This window comes from Nicotiana tabacum, chromosome 23 (genome assembly GCF_000715075.1).
Source record: "Nicotiana tabacum cultivar K326 chromosome 23, ASM71507v2, whole genome shotgun sequence".
Lineage (NCBI taxonomy): Eukaryota > Viridiplantae > Streptophyta > Magnoliopsida > Solanales > Solanaceae > Nicotiana > Nicotiana tabacum.
Genome location: NC_134102.1, coordinates 17303766 through 17320700, shown reverse-complemented (window position 1 = coordinate 17320700; position 16935 = coordinate 17303766). Strand labels below are relative to the sequence as shown.

The window sequence follows — 16935 nt, the reverse complement described above, 5'->3', positions numbered from 1 at the left end:
CTGCACTTTGATTTTTGAATATTTCAAATTTCAATCAATAAAAAGATTTATTGAAAACACTCCCATCTTCCTGACAACCTTTTTCTTCTTGGTACAAAAGAAAATTCTAAAAAGCACATGCATGATCTTTTTTTTTGGTTGTTGATGACCCATAGCTGACTCATGCATGCAACAATTAGTTAAAAGATTCATCAACTTCTCCCAAACTCCTATATATATATAGTGCTACAAGGATTGTTCTTAAACCATCAACCAAAACTTAAATATTTCTCACAATACAGCAATATTCCACCGCAAAATCAGAATCACAATGAAGAACTTACTCAGTGGAACTGTGGTGGGTATTCCCATGAGTTCAGCAGTATGCTCACTTGAAAGGCAGCCAAAAAGACTACTGGTTCTATCTGCAAGTGAAGACCATATTATTCCATATGCAACTTCAAAGAACTTTTCTAAAATAAAGCAAAGTGAGTATTTCATCTGTCTCATGATGAAGAATCAACTTGATCTTGTCGTATGACCCTAGAATGAAGAGATCATAAAAATAAAAATATTCTTGAATATGCAGGAAATTCTGTCATTAGTAAGATGAACAAATTCGGAGAAAGGATGGACTGTCTTGCACAAGGCATCCGTGAGCATGGTAAGCACTTATATTCTCCATAAAAGACTTCAAAATATTTATTGAAAATATTACTAAGACAATATTTTGTTTAAGTTGAAACAAAAAAGTATTTGAAATTGAAATTGAAAAATAGTATTTGGAAGTTGAAATTGTGTCTGGACATTAGTTCTCCGTGGAAAAATTATTACGGTTTTGCGAGTAAAAAACAATTATCTCACTTGAAATGCTACTCAGACAAGCTTTTCAATATTTCACCCGTCTTTTAAATGCTAAAAAGTTCCACTATCTGCAAATACGGATGGCCAAACTTCACCTTCAGTATTTGCAAGTGAAGTCATGGCCAAACACTAGTGTAAATCTAAAGAACACAGATATGTGAGTCAATGAAGTACACAAATTCGTGCAAGAAGCACAATTTACATGTATATACCGTAGAAAGTATTGGTTGTAATGTCCTTTATTTGTGCAGTGAGCCTAAGCCCGAAACTAACAGAAACTGTGAAGGGAAAATTGAGCCTTGGGGCAAAGATTCTTCAAGTAGGAGGGTTGGAGAGAATATTCAAGCAGAAGTTTAGTGTTAGAGATGATGAAAAGCTATTGAAAGTTTCTCAATGCTATTTATCAACGACAGCTGGTCCAATGGCAGGCCTTTTCTTCATCTCTACTGATAAGATTACTTTCTGCAGTGAGCGATCAATAAAGCTCTTATCTCCAACTGGAAAGTTGCTTAAAATCCGTTACAAGGTACCCCTCTGCTCTGGTTTTCATTCATCTCTATTTTTCTAGCCATGTAAAGCATAATCTAATAGGCCGGTTCATAATTGCAGGTATCAATCCCAATAAGTAAGATAAAGGAAGCAAAAGAGAACGGAAATAGGGAAAAGCCATCACAGAAGTATATACAAGTAGTTACAAAGGATGATTTTGAGTTTTGGTTTATGGGATTCCTTAATCATCAAAAAACTCTAAGATATCTACAGCAGGCAATTTCAAGCTCTTCCAGCAAGCTAAGAAGATAGTTTTTTTCTCCCTTTCTTTTTTCATTTTGTTTCCAAATTCGCCCATTCATCAATGTAAAATGTTGATGCAGAAACGAATTTACAGATTTGTTCAAACTTGTAACTAGCTCCATTGCTCAAGGGAGGTCTTAGGTTTTGTAGGCTTTGAGCATTGGGAGTTAATACGGATGTATAGACTTATTGTAATACTAATGCAAACGGAAGGATAATTCATGTTTTTGGGACTTGGCCATAGTCATCCAACCATTTTCATGAAAAGCTAGAGTGAATCTTGATTCATCCATCCCGTTCATATCATCCCCACAGCATAATCACACACCAACCATAATCTATAAAGAGTGTATCTAATAGTTGGGTAGTGTCAAATATCTCAAACTACCTCAATAGTTCAAACCCTAGTACTTGGGTGAAAATTTGGCAGAATAGGGTATCCAACAAAAATCTAAGATTTGAGAGTTAAATCATGTGTTATTGTAACGACCCGGCCGGTCGTTTTGAGTATTATAGCCCCGTTTTCCCATTTACTGCTCAATTTATGCTTTATAGTCGTTTTAAAACTTACCGGGTTAGTTGGTTCGAGTCCGGAGGGAATTCGGAGTGAAATGATACACTTAGTCTTATAATTGAAAATTTTAAGTTAGAAAAGTTGACCGGATGTGGACTTATGTGTAAACGACCTCGCATTTGAATTTTGATGATTCTAATAGCTCTGTATGGTGATTTTGGACTTAGGAGCGTGTCCGAAAAAATATTTGAAGGTCTGTAGTGGAATTAGACTTGAAATGGCGAAAGATGAATTTTTGGAAAGTTTGACCGGGAGTTGACTTTTTGATATCGGGTCGGAATCCGATTCTGAAAATTGGAATAGCTTCGTTATGTCAACTATGACTTGTGTGCAAAATTTGAGGACAATCGGACTTGATTCGATAGGTTTCGGCATCGAATGTAAAAGTTGGAATTTCTTAGTTTCATAAGCTCGAATTGGGGCATGATTCGTGGTTTTAGCGTTGTTTGATGTGATTTGAGGCTTCGACTAAGTTCGTATGATGTTTTAGGACTTGTTGGTATATTTAGTTGAGGTTCCGAGGGGTTCGGGTGAGTTTCGGAGTGGTTTCGGACTATTTCTAAGCCATTCTTAGTTGCTGGTTTTCGGCCATAGAGGTATTCATCGCGATCGCGGACAAATAATCGCGATCGCGAAGAGCAATTTTGCTGTTTGGACACTGTGAATCGCGATCGCGGAAGCCTTTTCGCGATCGCGTAGAGGAAAATCCTGCTGCACTAACCCGACTTTAGAAGCTTATATCTCGCAATCTATAAGGAATTCGGAGATGATCCAAAAATGAAAGTTGTAGCCCTTTGTGTCTAGTATTCAGAAAGTTAAACCATTTGTAATTTAGAGTTTTGTACAAATTGTTATGACCATTATAGTAGAGGCTATCTGGAAGAGCTGGGCACTTGTTCTTCGCGATCGCGAAAGGCAAATTTTGGGCTGGAAATTTTTGTGTTTCGCGATCGCGAAGTGTAAAAGACTGGACAGAAGATAAAATCGTGGGTTATGGTTTCTTTCTCCATTTTCGGATTTTGGAGCTCGGATTTGGCGACTTTGGAGAGGAAATTTTTCACACAACTTGGGGTAAGTGTTCTTGACTCCCTTGTGATTACATTCCATGAATTAATCTTCGTTTTTGGCGTTAGATTATTGATTTTTCAAGAGAAATCGGAGGAATTTCTACAATTTTATAAAATGAATTTTCGAGATTTGAACACCGATTCGGAGTCGGATTTGAGTGAAATTAGTATGGTTGAACTTTTAATTGGATGAGTTGTCGGATTTTGTGAGTTTCGTCGGATTCCGAGACGTGGGCCCCACTGGCTTTTTTTTAGCTAAATTTCGGATTTTTATGAAAAATTAGCATTTTCTTATGGAAATAATTCCAATAAATTTTATTGACTAAATCGAATTAATTGTGGCTAGATTCGAGGCGTTTGGATGCCAATTCACAATGCAAAGGCATAGCGAAATTACACGGTTTGAGGTATGTAACACTTCTAAACTTGGTTCTGAGGGTATGAATCCCCGAAATTTGGTATGATATAAATTGTTTGGAGGTGACACACACGATAGGTGACGAGCATTTAGAAGTGCACCACAAAAATTGTGTCTTGAATAAATCCTGTGCAGTTGTAAAATTAATGAATCATGTTATTATCTGAACATGTTCCACGTGTTAGAGAAATTGAGCCGAGACTCTTATTAAATATCGTGTTTAAGCTATGTGCCAATATTTTGGGACCCATGGGGTCGTGTTGCTGTTGAATTAATTGTTTAAAAAATATACATTTCACACTCAGTCATATTCGTCCATTGTGAGGATATTTATGGGATCGAGCTGCACGCCGCAGCAGGCCATATTGGCTTTATATATGTTATCAATAAATGGACCGGGGCTGCCCGCCTGCAGCAGGCCTTATAGGCTTTACTATTTTATGGATCCGGGTTGCCCGCCTGTAGCAGGCCTCATAGGTTTTGTTATTATACGGATCGGGACTGCCCGCCTGCAGTAGGCCATATAGGCTTTCTATCACGCTTGGGCTGAAGGAGCCCCTCCGGAGTCTGTACACACCCCCAGTGAGCGTAGATGATTATATATATTCGGAATGGATTTCCCAGGGCATGGACTTGCGTTACTTATTTATATTGTAATGAATTCACCTGGACATGGATCTTGTCCGTATCATTTACATTTGGGGATAAATTACCCCATGGCTGGATTGGTCTTATATGGTACTGAGTGATTGACTGTCAGTCGATGTGTATATATATACGGGTTGGAACACCCCTGGGCTACATTGGCCATAAACAGTACCGAGTGACCGAATAATTGGTGACCAGTATTTACTTGAGGTCTTTCTACTGAGATGTCGTATTTCTCATATCATGCAGTATTGATCTATTTCACTTGTACTGAGTTTAACTGTTGAACTTGAAAGCATGCCTACATTGTTGTACCATTATTTATACTGGAATGTACCTGCGAAGCTCGTCACTACTTTCAGTCCAGAGGTTAGTCTTGTTACTTATTGAGTTAGTTGTATTCATACTACACTCTGCACCTCGTGTGCGGATCCAGGTACTCTCGAATACGGCGGCTGCTAGATTTCGAAGTTAATTCTATTGGGGACTATCAAGGTAGCTGCTTGACGTCTGCAGACTTGATTCCCTTCCTGTTTAATTATTGTATTGTTCTATATTTTCAGACAGTGATTTTGTCAGTCAGACTTTGTATTCATATTAGATGCTCATGTACTCAGTGATACCAGGTTTTGGGAGTGTTATATTTGTATTTGTGAGATATTTTCCGCTGAATTTAATTATTTTATTTTTAAATTTAAAAGATATGGTGGTTTATTAAGATTGTGGGCTTGCCTAAGATTGAGATAGGCGCCATCATAACTGGTGAGATTTTGGATCGTGAAAGTTATTATAATAGGAATAGCTTAAATCAAGTTAAATACGACTTACCTTGAAATTCAGAAGAAGTGGGGAGTGATTTCATCTTCTTGGACCAAGTTAGGGGTGTGGGAGTCAAGAAAAGTGATAAATCGTTATAGTTGCACATGTGAATAGCTTTGCTGCCATTCACTACTAGAAATCCGGTAAAAACCGACCAACGTTGGTCGGTAATGGCCAAAAACCGACCAAAACGCGACCATTTACGTGTGGACGATATTTTTTGTGGTCGGAAAGGCATACCGACCAAAGTTGGTCGGAAATTACCGACCAACTTTGGTCGGTCAATTAAATTCAGAAAAAAAAAATATTGCAAAAAAAAACCGACCAAAGTTGGTCGGTATTTTAATTATGTAATAAAAAGATTCACTATCTGGGAATCGAACAGGGTTCTGTACTGTGGTAGGATACTATGCTACCACTAGACCATTGGTACATTTTGTTTTAAGACTGTCTTTTATTTGATTTATACTCTTTAATTATATTTTCGCACGAAAATAACCGACCAAAGTTGGTCGGTTTTATTAAAAAGTAAAATTACCGACCAAAGTTGGTCGGTTTTTTTAAATGACCGGTCGAATTAACCAACCAATTTTGGTCGGTTTTTTTAATATTAATTTTTATTTATTTTAATTGAAAAACCGACCAAAGTTGGTCGGTTTCTTGAAACATAAATTTCGCGGGACTCAAAAATAGTTTCCCGCATTTTTGCGCCAAAGAAAACCGACCAAAGTTGGTCGGTTTCGTAAAAAATAAAAATTAAAAAAAATATTTTGAAAAACCGACCAACTTTGGTCCGTTTTTTTGACCGACCAAAGTTGGTCGATCGACCTTGGTCGGTTTTTGCCGAATTTCTAGTAGTAATTGCAGGCCTTGTGCAGTGATAGCAACACTGAAGATTTGAGATCCCAGGAAGAAAGCGGTGATAGCGGTCCTTGGGATCGTGTTCACAATTTATGAAGTTGAGCTCAATACCTCAGCCAGCTCATAGAGTGGCGATTGCAGCAACCGGGCTCAGGATTGTGATTTTTGAGCTTGGGCTTACTACCTCCCAGACCTTGCCTTGCTGCGATCGTGAGTCATGTGTTGTGATCGCAACTTCCTTTGTTACCATGCAAAGATCACTAATGTTGTGATTGTGGCTCCGCAATTGTGCTCATAGCACCAGTTCATTTTGACCAGTGTTGCCCTTTTCTCACCCACAGTCCGCTTTGATCCCCGTAGCGAGCCAGCAAACAGCCTTAAGGCAAAACTTATAGCCATGTTTTAAACACCCACACCATCCAACTAACTCAATTTAGTCCCGAGCATGCAATCCAATCTCAAATGCCTCCTACTTGGAATTGCAAGATTAATTGGAGAAGAAATGTCACTTTTTTTGACTTTAGTAGTATGAAAACAATCCAACTATTAGTTTTATTTTAAATAAATGCTTATTCAATCCTTTTACACATAAATGATTATCAACTCAGAGCCACAAAGAAGGGACATACGATAATACCAATTGAAATTTTAAGTTTTAGAAGAAACTACAACAACAACAACAAAAAACCCAATAGTTTTCCACAAGTGGGGGTCTGGGGAGGGTAAGATGTACGCAGCCTTACCCCTACCCCTGGAAGGGAAGTTTTAGAAGAAACTAAATAAGATTATGGTTAGAAAAACAAATATTACATGCGACTGTAGAGAAATGTGGCCCATGAATGGAATTTATGAGTCGATTTGCATAGAAAAGTAAAAAGGTCGTTTAGGTTTTGATAAGATGACTTCAAAATGCATATGTTACTCTTAACTTACAAAAGTAGGTTGCATCACAAAGCAAATGTGCCAACTCAAAAGTTATACACACCACATGTGCACCCAAATCTTGATAACAAAATAAGTCAGCAATGAGATTAGTTTACTGTAATTGACCAGATAACTAAAAGAAAGACATTTTCAAACCTTGCAGCAATAGAAGACATAGATTAAAACCATGAGAGACCAGGGTTTAATTCAAGCAAAAAGTAAAAATGCTAGGTGATTTCTTCTTATAAGCCTAAGCTTTGGTGGGTAGCGTTATCCGGTACCTATGCTGATGGGAGATCGCAAGTACCTGATGGAATAGTCAAGGTGCATACAAACTAACACGGACACCACCGTTATGGGAGAGAGAGAGAGAGATTAACGGACAGAAAGCAAAGGGAAAAACAAAGAAAAGAAAGAAGAGGTTGAACATGCACTGCACTTTGATTTTTGAATATTTCAAATTTCAATATAAAAAATGATTATGGAAAACACTACAACTTTTGTAAATCTCAGCCTTCCAGACAACCTTTTCTTCTTGGAACAAAAGAAAATTCCAAAAAGCACATGCAATATCTTTTATGGTTGTTAGTGGTGACCCATAGGTGACTCATGCAACAATTAGTTGAAAGATTCATCAACTTCTCCCAAACTCCTATACATAGTCTAGAAGGAATGCTTTTAAGCCATCAACGGAAGACTTATTTATCAGTGACCTTTACAATACAGCAATCCACTTCAAAAGCAGAAGTCACAATGAAGAAATTACTCAATGAAAATGTGGTGGATATTCCAATGAATTCAGCAGTATGCTCAATTGAATGGCAGCCAAAAAGACTACTATCCCTATCTTCTTGCCAAGACCATATGTTCAAAGATCTTATCTAAATTAAAGCAAAGTGAGCATTTCCGTTGTCTGTTGAGGAAGAATAATCAACTTGTTCTTGTACTAGTACGGAGTATTAATGACCCTCAAACGAAGAAATCTTAAAGATAAATATTCTTGAATATGCAGGAAAATCTGTGATTGGTAAGATGACCAAACTGGGAGAAAGGATGGACTGTCTTGCACAAGGCATCCGCGAACATGGTAAGCACTTACATAGTTATATTTTTGATATATAACAGTAAAAAAAGTATTAAAAATTGAAGATGAAAAAAAGTATTTGATTCAGTTGTGTTTGGACATGAACGGACTTGGAAAAATATTGATGTTTAGTGTCTTAAAACCAATTTTCACTTGACATACTCATCAAACCAAGTTTTTCAATATTGGAAATATTGGTAATCAAATTTCAACTTGCATATCATGATTTCAGTAGTTGCAAGTGAAGCATGGCCAAACGCAAAGAATGTAAATATAAAGAACACAGATTGGTGAGTCATGATGTACAAAACCATGGAAGAAAGCACTATTTAAATGTATATACGATAGAAAGTGTTTACCCAAAAAATTGGATAAAGTTAAATTTGTGTATGGTTCTAAGGATATGTGATATAATTTGATACAAATCGTATAGAGAAATAGAAATACGTGTATTCTTGACTATGAGAATGAGAATAATGAGCAAGAAGAACGAATAAGATAAAGTGAAATAAACATACGGGGATATCTTTCAATATGAGAAGAAATCTTCTGTTACCATGTGTGAACCTCCCTGTGCTTACAAGGATTCCCCCTTTATAGTAGAGAGATATTACTTTATTTATAATAAAAAATATATAGTGGAGAACTCATGATGAATTGTCTCTTCCTCGATTTCTGCCAAGATTCTCTACCCTAGTGTGGTCGCAACGGCTCCTGTCTGCGAGCTCGATACTGGCTCGAGCTCGGTATTGGGTCGAGCCCTCGGTCTTGGTTCGAGTTCAACATTCAGGGTGAGTGTCAATCGGTCTGTGCATCTCCGACAACCTTCACGTTGCACTTGCGGTTCGATTCGGTCATCGGCTCGATAATGATACCGAGTCGATTCCTCGATCGGTCTTGGAGCTCGAGGCTTGTTTGTACTATCCTCGGAACTCGTCTCGAGCTCTCACTTCGATCGCTTACCATTCGAACTCGATCAAACGTACGGAGGCCGATATCTATTTCGACCGTATACAAATAGTCCCCTCGTTTCTCAGGAAGAATGTGGTGAGAAGCGATATGATTTTCGACGGCTCGGTCGGATTATAAGCTGACGTTTTCACTGGGCTCGATCATGACGTACGTGATAGTTGTCCCGTCGATTTAGTCTTTCAAGGTATTTAATGCACGTCAGACGGTGGTCGGCCACCGCTGATACTGAACCGCCACGGTATAAACCTATAAATAACCCTTCCATTTATCATTTACCACTTTTACATCTTCAATCTCCCAAATTTTCTTACTCTTTCTGCCTCTATTTCGCCGCTTGTAGAGCCACCTTCATCAGCGTTTGGCACCATCAACCTTTCATCTTCCTTTGCTTTTCTTTCTCTTACATCAATGGCAAAAACTTCAAAAACCGTACCTCAGAAGGAGAAAGCTTCCTCTTCACGGTCGTCCGGTGACAAGGCGCCGGTGGAGCCGCCTCCCCACGAGTATGTTCCTGGCCCGTGTACTCTGAAGATCAATTTTAAGGTTGAAAATCCTTCGTCGGTTCCGGGTTGATTTGAGCATGTGTCGATGTACATGTGCTCGATAACAGAGGGCCATCTCGAGGTTGTGTTGCAAATTCTCTCTCCCGAAAAGAGCGTCATCACTCATGTGGACGGTTTTTAAGTGTTTATACTTACCCCTTCACGTTGGGTCCCGTCGACCTAGTGATCATTGATTTTTGCAAAAGATATCAGGTCACCCTCGGTCAAATTCATCCTTCTCTATAGCACATAGTAACCTTACTTCGCTTCTTCTCCAACAAGGCCGGGGGCCTGGATTTCATCCTAAATCACCTCATACGATTGTATCGGCCTCAAATCGTTCGAGGACTAATCAGGCTTCATCGTCGGGCATCGAAAGCTTTAATGTCGAGCATCGACGAAGACAAGGATCGGGGTTGGATGGGCCGTTATATTCGGGTGAGGACCCATGACCTCATCCCGGAAGAGAAGATGTCGTTCCCCGAGGAATGGAATTTCGACCGTAAGTGATTTTCATAAGGCGTTGCTTTTTGTACCTTTCTTTGATTCTATCTGATATCTTTCTCCGATATACAACTGCCCCTTGGATGCCACAAGCGGTACCCGACCTCGAGGATTGGGTTCGGAAGTTAGCCTCGACTTCCTCTTATGCCGAACGCGCTTGGCGTGATTTGGCAAAAGGTAGATGGGAGGCCAAGAATCACGGTAAGGGTCACTTCTCATGTTTTTCGAAATGTTTTTTATGCTCCATTCGTTACCGACTTCCTTTCATGCAGGTGTAACCAAGGATGCCGTTTTGAGGCCTTCGAGTGGTGAGGAAGGAATCAAATCCCCGGTCCCGGAACTGGGGAAAGATAAAAAATGAAAAGTTGTCTCTCGGTCAGAGGACCCCAAGCCCAAAACTCGAAGGGTGAGGAGGAAGGCAATTGCTCTTTCGACGGACTCGGTCCAATGACTGAGAGAAGAAGAAGAAGAAGATGATGCTTCGGCTTTGGTGATCCGATCTGCGAAAGCTATCGAGGTCGTCAGACCTTCTGAGCCGATGACGGCTATACCAGTCGGGGTCGGTTCCGATACCCCGAGTCTCGATCAGAGCGTCCCGAGCGATTCGCTCGGGACTATGATAGTGGGTCATTTGCCTTCTCTTCCGACCTTTTCTGAGGAGGCGTTACAAGAAGCTCGAGAACTGAAGACCCCCAATATAGGCGGAGGCTCTAGTGTAGAGGACTCTTTTCGAGATTGCTTTACTAGAGTCGATGATGCCTCCGATATTAGTGACACTTTTCTTCTCCTAGAAGAGGCTCAACGTTTCATTTCTCGGGTAATGATTTTACTGTGCTTGGTTTCTTCGTCTTTTCTAAACTTGACTTGTGTTTTTTCCCTATTGTGTATGCCATTAGCAAGTTTCGAGTCGACCTCAGCCAGTGTGAGGACGAGCTTCAGAAGGTCTCGGGGGAGAGAGATTCTTTGCGGCTTCTTTGCAGCCAAAAAGACGAGGTTATAAAGGACCTCCAAGCAGATTTGGCTAAGGCTCGTGAAGAAGAGGCCGAACTAGATAAGCAGGTGAGCCTCGTTCCGTTAGAGTATGGGTTTGACCCAACTGTGGAAGCTAACCCTTCGTTATCTCAGCTGCAGCAAAAGGTTGAAAAGATCGGGTTGCTTCGGGAAGAAGTCGACCAAATCAAGGCCGAATGTGACCGGTGGAAGGAGACTATCGACCGCCTGGCTGCAGAAAAAGAAACCATCTTGGCCAAATTATTATCGGCCGATGTTCAGCTTCGAAGCGTCAAGCAAAAAGGTTCGGCTCAGGCCAAGAGGATCGAGGAGCTTGAAACAAGGCTTGTTGAGGCCAAGGCGGAGATTGAGTCGTCGAAAGTCATGGCGAACAAGTCCATTGCCGTGTATCGGGATGATGCCGAGGCTGCTCAAATGGAGGCAAGAAAGGCAACGGATACTGCCGACACTCGAGCACATTGGGTTGCCGAACTTTCTAAGTGTAGGTCTCGGAGAGAGACCACCGAGGAGATACACGCTCGAGGTTTCGAACTTGCTGAAGAGATAAAAAGGGCTAAAGAACTTGAAGCTGATGTTGAAGCCTTGGCTTCTGATGGCGATGATGATGATGATGATGACAGTAGCAAGAGCGAGTCCGAAAATGGGGGGAGCCCGGTGGAGAAGAGACCGCTCTCGATGATAATCCAGAAGCTTAGCCCTTAGCTTCTTCTATGTTGCATTTATTTATGTAAACCATCTTTGTATATCTATACAGATATCCTTTTCTTTTACTGACTTGCTTCGTGAAGATTTTATTCATGCCTTGCGGATGTTTTCATGAGGATTTAGGTGATTTCATCGAATTCGGCCTTCGTAGCCTTTATGGCCGAGTGAGTGCTTGCTCGAGCTCGAAATAAAAGTAGCCCACAGGCTTAGTGGTCGAGTGGGTGCTTGCCCGAACTCGAAAAATAAAAGTAGCCCATAGGCTTAGTAGTCGAGTGAACGTTTCGAACTCAAAGTAAGATAGCCCTTAGGCTTTAATAATTAAGTGAGTGATTGTTTCAAACTCGAACTCAAAGTATATTAGCCCGTAGACTTTTATGATCGAGTGAGTGATTGCTCGAACTCGAAGTAAGATAGCCCTTAGGCTTTAATAATTGAGTGAGTGATTGTTTTCGAACTCGAACTCAAAGTATCTTAGCCCGTAGGCTTTTTATGATTGAGTGAGTGATTGCTCGAACAAGTAGCTCGTAGGCTTAGTAGTCGAGTGAGTGATTGCTCGAACAAGTAGCCTGTAGGCTTAGTAGTCGAGTGAATGATTCGAACTCGTAATGTAGCTCGTAGGCGTAATGGTCGAGTGAGTGCTTGCTCGAACTCGAAATAAAAGTAGCCCGTAGGCTTAGTAGTCGAGTGAATGATACGAACTCGAAGTAATGTAGCCCGTAGGCGTAATGGTCGAGTGAGTTCTTGCTCGAACTCGAAATAAAAGTAGCCCGTAGGCATAATGGTCGAGTGAGTGCTTGCTCGAACTCGAAATAAAAGTAGCATGTAGGCTTAGTACTCGAGTGAATGATTCGAACTCGAAGTAATATAGCCCGTAGGCGTAATGGTCGAGTGAGTGTTTCCTCGAACTCGAAATAAAAGTAGCCCGTAGGCTTAGTAGTCGAGTGAATGATTCGAACTCGAAGTAATGTAGCCCGTAGGCGTAATGGTCGAGTGAGTGTTTGCTCGAACTCGAAATAAAAGTAGCCCGTAGGCATAATGGTCGAGTGAGTGCTTGCTCGAGCTTGAAATAAAAGTAGCCCCGTAGGCTTAATGGTCGAGTGAGTGCTTGCTCGAACTCGAAATAAAAGTAGCATGTAGCTTAGTAGTCGAGTGAATGATTCGAACTCGAAGTAATGTAGCCCGTAGGCGTAATGGTCGAGTGAGTGCTTGCTCGAACTCGAAATAAAAGTAGCCCGTAGGCGTAATGGTCGAGTGAGTGATACGAACTCGAAGTAATGTAGCCCGTAGGCGTAATGGTCGAGTGAGTGCTTGCTCGAACTTGAAATAAAAGTAGCCTGTAGGCGTAATGGTCGACTGAGTGCTTGCTCGAACTTGAAATAAAAGTAGCATGTAGCTTAGTAGTCGAGTAAATGATTCGAACTCGAAGTAATGTAGCCCGTAGGCGTAATGGTCGAGTGAGTGCTTGCTCGACCTCGAAATAAAAGTAGCATGTACACTTAGTAGTCGAGTGAATGATTAGAACTTGAAGTAATGTAGCCCGTAGGCGTAATGGACGAGTGAGTGCTTGCTCGAACTCGAAATTAAAGCAGCCCGTAGGCATAATGGTCGAGTGAGTGCTTGCTCGAGCTCGAAATAAAAGTAGCCACATAGGCTTAATGGTCGAGTGAGTGCTTGCTCGAACTCGAAATAAAAGTAACCTGTAGGCTTAGTGATCGAGTGAGTGCTTGCTCGAGCACGAAATAAAAGTAGCCCGTAGGCGTAATGGTCGAGTGAATGCTTGCTCGAACTCAAAATAAAAATAGCCCGTAGGCTTAGTGATCGAGTGAGTGTTTGCTCGAACTCGATCCTGTTTGCATAATGAATCTTGGATATAAGATATCGGTAAAGAAGAGAGCTTTCTTTGCAAGTCATGATACATGCGTTCATGTTTTGCGTCAGGGCTCGGGCCAACTACATGAGCATGGTTCATTTTGACCATTTGGCTCTTACAACGTTTCCTGTCGAGACATTGTTTGTCATGAAATAACGAAGTAACTTCCTTTGCACCGAACTTGATAATCGTCACAGATACGTTCCATGATAGAGCCCCCCGAGTATTCGAGGTTGATTGTAAAGAGGCCTCGGATACTTAGCAGTAGTATCGTTTTAGGCGTTACACGTTCCAATTGCTTGGTAGTTGATTGCCATTTTATTAGACCGTGCTTGGGGGATTTCCGCTATATGACCGGTATCGATCTCTGGTCGACTTTTGCTTGGTAGTTCTTTTAGACCTAGAAATCAACTGGTCATCTTCGACTCTTATTTTGGATTGATATTGATTGTGCACATCGGTCCAAGTAATAGCTGGGTACTCGATCAGATTATGCTTCAGCTGCCGTGAAGCCATCGAGCTTCGCTCGTTCAGACCTTGAGTGAAAGCTTGAACAGCCCAATCATCTGTGAATGGTGGCAGATCCATTCGTTCCATTTGAAAACGAGATACGAACTCCCTTAGCATCTCGTTATCCTTTTGTATTACCTTGAACAGATCCGACTTTTTGGCCTCGACCTTTATGGCTCCGGCATGTGCTTTTACGAAGCGATCTGCAAGCATAGCAAAAGAATCAATAGAGTTAGATGGTAAATTATGATACCATATCATTGCCCCCCATGGTTTCACCGAATTTTTTTAATAATACGGATTCGATCTCATCATCTTCCAAATCATTGCCCTTGATGGCACACGTGTAAGAAGTGATATGCTCGTTGGGGTCGGTCGTTCCGTTATATTTGGGAATTTCGGGCATACAAAATTACCTGGGGATTGGTTTTGGGGCCGCGCTCGAGGGAAAAGGTTTTTGCGCGAATTTTTTGGAATCCAACCCTTTTATAATTTGTGGAGCTCCCGGGATCTGATCGACACTAGAGTTATATGTTTCTATTTTTTTATCGTTGGTTTCGACTCGCTTTGTGAGTTCCTCGAGCAATTTAGCAATTTTGGGAGTAGTCCCCGATTCTTGCTCATTTGACTTCACTATGGCTAGCTCCGTTCTGTGGGTGAGTTTTCGAAGCGGATTGGGCTCCGACCTACTTTGTACCTGAGTTTGGCTCTGCAACTGAGCTATAGCTATTTGTTGGGCTTGTAACATCTCGAAGATCATCCGTAAGCTGACTTCGATCTCCTCCACGTTATAGGTGTCTCGAGCTACAGATCGAGTTCCGCCCTAAATGCTTTTTCCGGTTCGGACTCAAATCGTATAGAGAAATAGAAATACGTGTATTCTTGACTATGAGAATGAGAAGAGTGAGCAAGAAGAACGAATAAGATAAAGTGAAATAAACATAAGGGAATATCTTTCAATATGAAAAGAAATCTTCTGTTACCATGTGTGACCCTCCCTGTGCTTACAAAGATTCCCTCATTTATAGCAAAGAGATCTTACTTTATTTATAATAAAAAATATATAGTGGAGAACCATGATGAATCGTCTCTTCCTCGATTCCTACCAAGATTTTCTCACCTAGTGCGGTCGCAACGGCTCCTATCTGCGAGCTCGATACTGGCTCGAGCTCGGTATTGGGTCGAGCCCTCGGTCTTGGTTCGAGTTCGACAATCGGGGTGAGTGTCAATCGGTCTGTGCATCTCCGACAACCTTCACGTTGCCTTGCATTGCGGTTCGATTCGGCCATCGGCTCGATAATGATACCGAGCCGATTCCTCGATCGGTCTTGGAGCTCGAGGCTTGTTTGTACTATCCTCGGAACTCGTCTCGAGCTCTCACTTCGATCGCTTACCATTCGAACTCGATGAAACGTACGGAGGCCGAAATCTATTTCGACCGTATATAGAAAGTATAGATTGTAATGACATTAACGTTTCAACTTTAATTGTGCAGTGAGCCTAAGACCGAAACTAACAGAAAAAGGGAAAATTGAGCCTTGGGGCGAAAATACATCAAGTAGGAGGGTTGGAGAGAATATTCAAGCAGAAGTTTAGTGTTAGAGATGATGAAAAACTGTTGAAAGTTTCTCAATGCTATTTATCAACGACATCTGGTTCAATGGCAGGCCTTCTCTTCATCTCTGCTGATAAGATTGCTTTCTGCAGTGAGCGATCAATAAAGCTCTCATCTCCAACCGGAAAGTTGCTTAGAATCCGTTACAAGGTACACCTCTGCTCTGGTTTACTTTCATCTCTAATTTTCTAGACATGTAAAGCATAATCTTATAGGCCGGTTCATAATTGCAGGTATCGATCCCAATAAGTAAGACAAGAAAGCAAAAGAGAGTGGAAATATGGAAAAGCCGTCACAGAAGTATATACAAGTAGTTACAGAGGATGATTTTGAGTTCTGGTTTATAGGATTCCTTAATCATCAAAAGACTCTGAGATATCTGCAGCAGGCAATTTCAAGTTCTTCAAGCAAGCTAAGAAGATAGCGTTTTCTCCTTTTCTTTTTTCATTTTGTTTGCAAATTCGCCCATTCATCAATGCAAAATGTTGATACAACATGAATTTACAGATCTATTCAAAGTTGTGACTAGCTCCATTGCTCAAAGGAGGTTTTAGGTTTGTAGGGTTTGAGCAACAACAACAACAACCTGTTATTCCCGGTCAATATTGCTGTATTTGTAAATATTAATTCTGCAAAATATAAGTTAACGTAATGAAACAATAATAATAAATTCGAGCCCACTGAATTCACAGTGTTTCCTTAAGGAATTTAATCCCCTCCTAGTACCCAAGGTAATGGATTATTTCCTCCCAGGATAGAACGAATAACACACTGGTGTAGCGGTACTTCAAACCCCAGTGTTTCGGCGAACACAAAGTTCGGTAGCAAATCACACTTACAGTTGCTTTGTTTGAAGTTAAAAAACAATGCAGAACGAAGGAGTATATACTCAGAAAAACGTATGGAAGTTCTGAGAGGAAGGAGTGCAATGTATAGCCAATTTGTTGAGCGAATTGTATGTTGAGTTTAGTATCTTTCTTCAACATTTGCTGCTCATATATATAGCAGCCAAGAAGGAGTGCAAGACCAAACGTCCACCCTTCATGGTGGAGCAAGCATTACATGTTTGTGGAGCAAGCACTTCATGGTGGGAAGACCATTATCCGGCTGCCAAATTATCAATACACGGATTGGAAAATATCCGTTACAAATACGGATAATCTTACGTTAATATTT

The 16935-nt window shown here is 40.8% G+C and overlaps 1 protein-coding gene and 1 pseudogene across 1 annotated transcript; both read left to right on the top strand.

The window, feature by feature from the left end:
* The first annotated feature begins 227 nt into the window (after positions 1–227).
* LOC107779690 (putative GEM-like protein 8) lies at positions 228–1868 on the top strand. Its single transcript, XM_016600161.2, has 4 exons — positions 228–467; positions 569–643; positions 1095–1369; positions 1453–1868. The coding sequence occupies exons 1-4, from the start codon at positions 311–313 to the stop codon at positions 1642–1644; spliced, it is 699 nt and encodes a 232-aa protein (XP_016455647.1). The 5' UTR covers positions 228–310; the 3' UTR covers positions 1645–1868.
* A 5496-nt stretch (positions 1869–7364) lies between these two features.
* LOC107787910 (putative GEM-like protein 8) lies at positions 7365–16219 on the top strand (annotated as a pseudogene).
* The last annotated feature ends 716 nt before the right edge of the window (positions 16220–16935 follow it).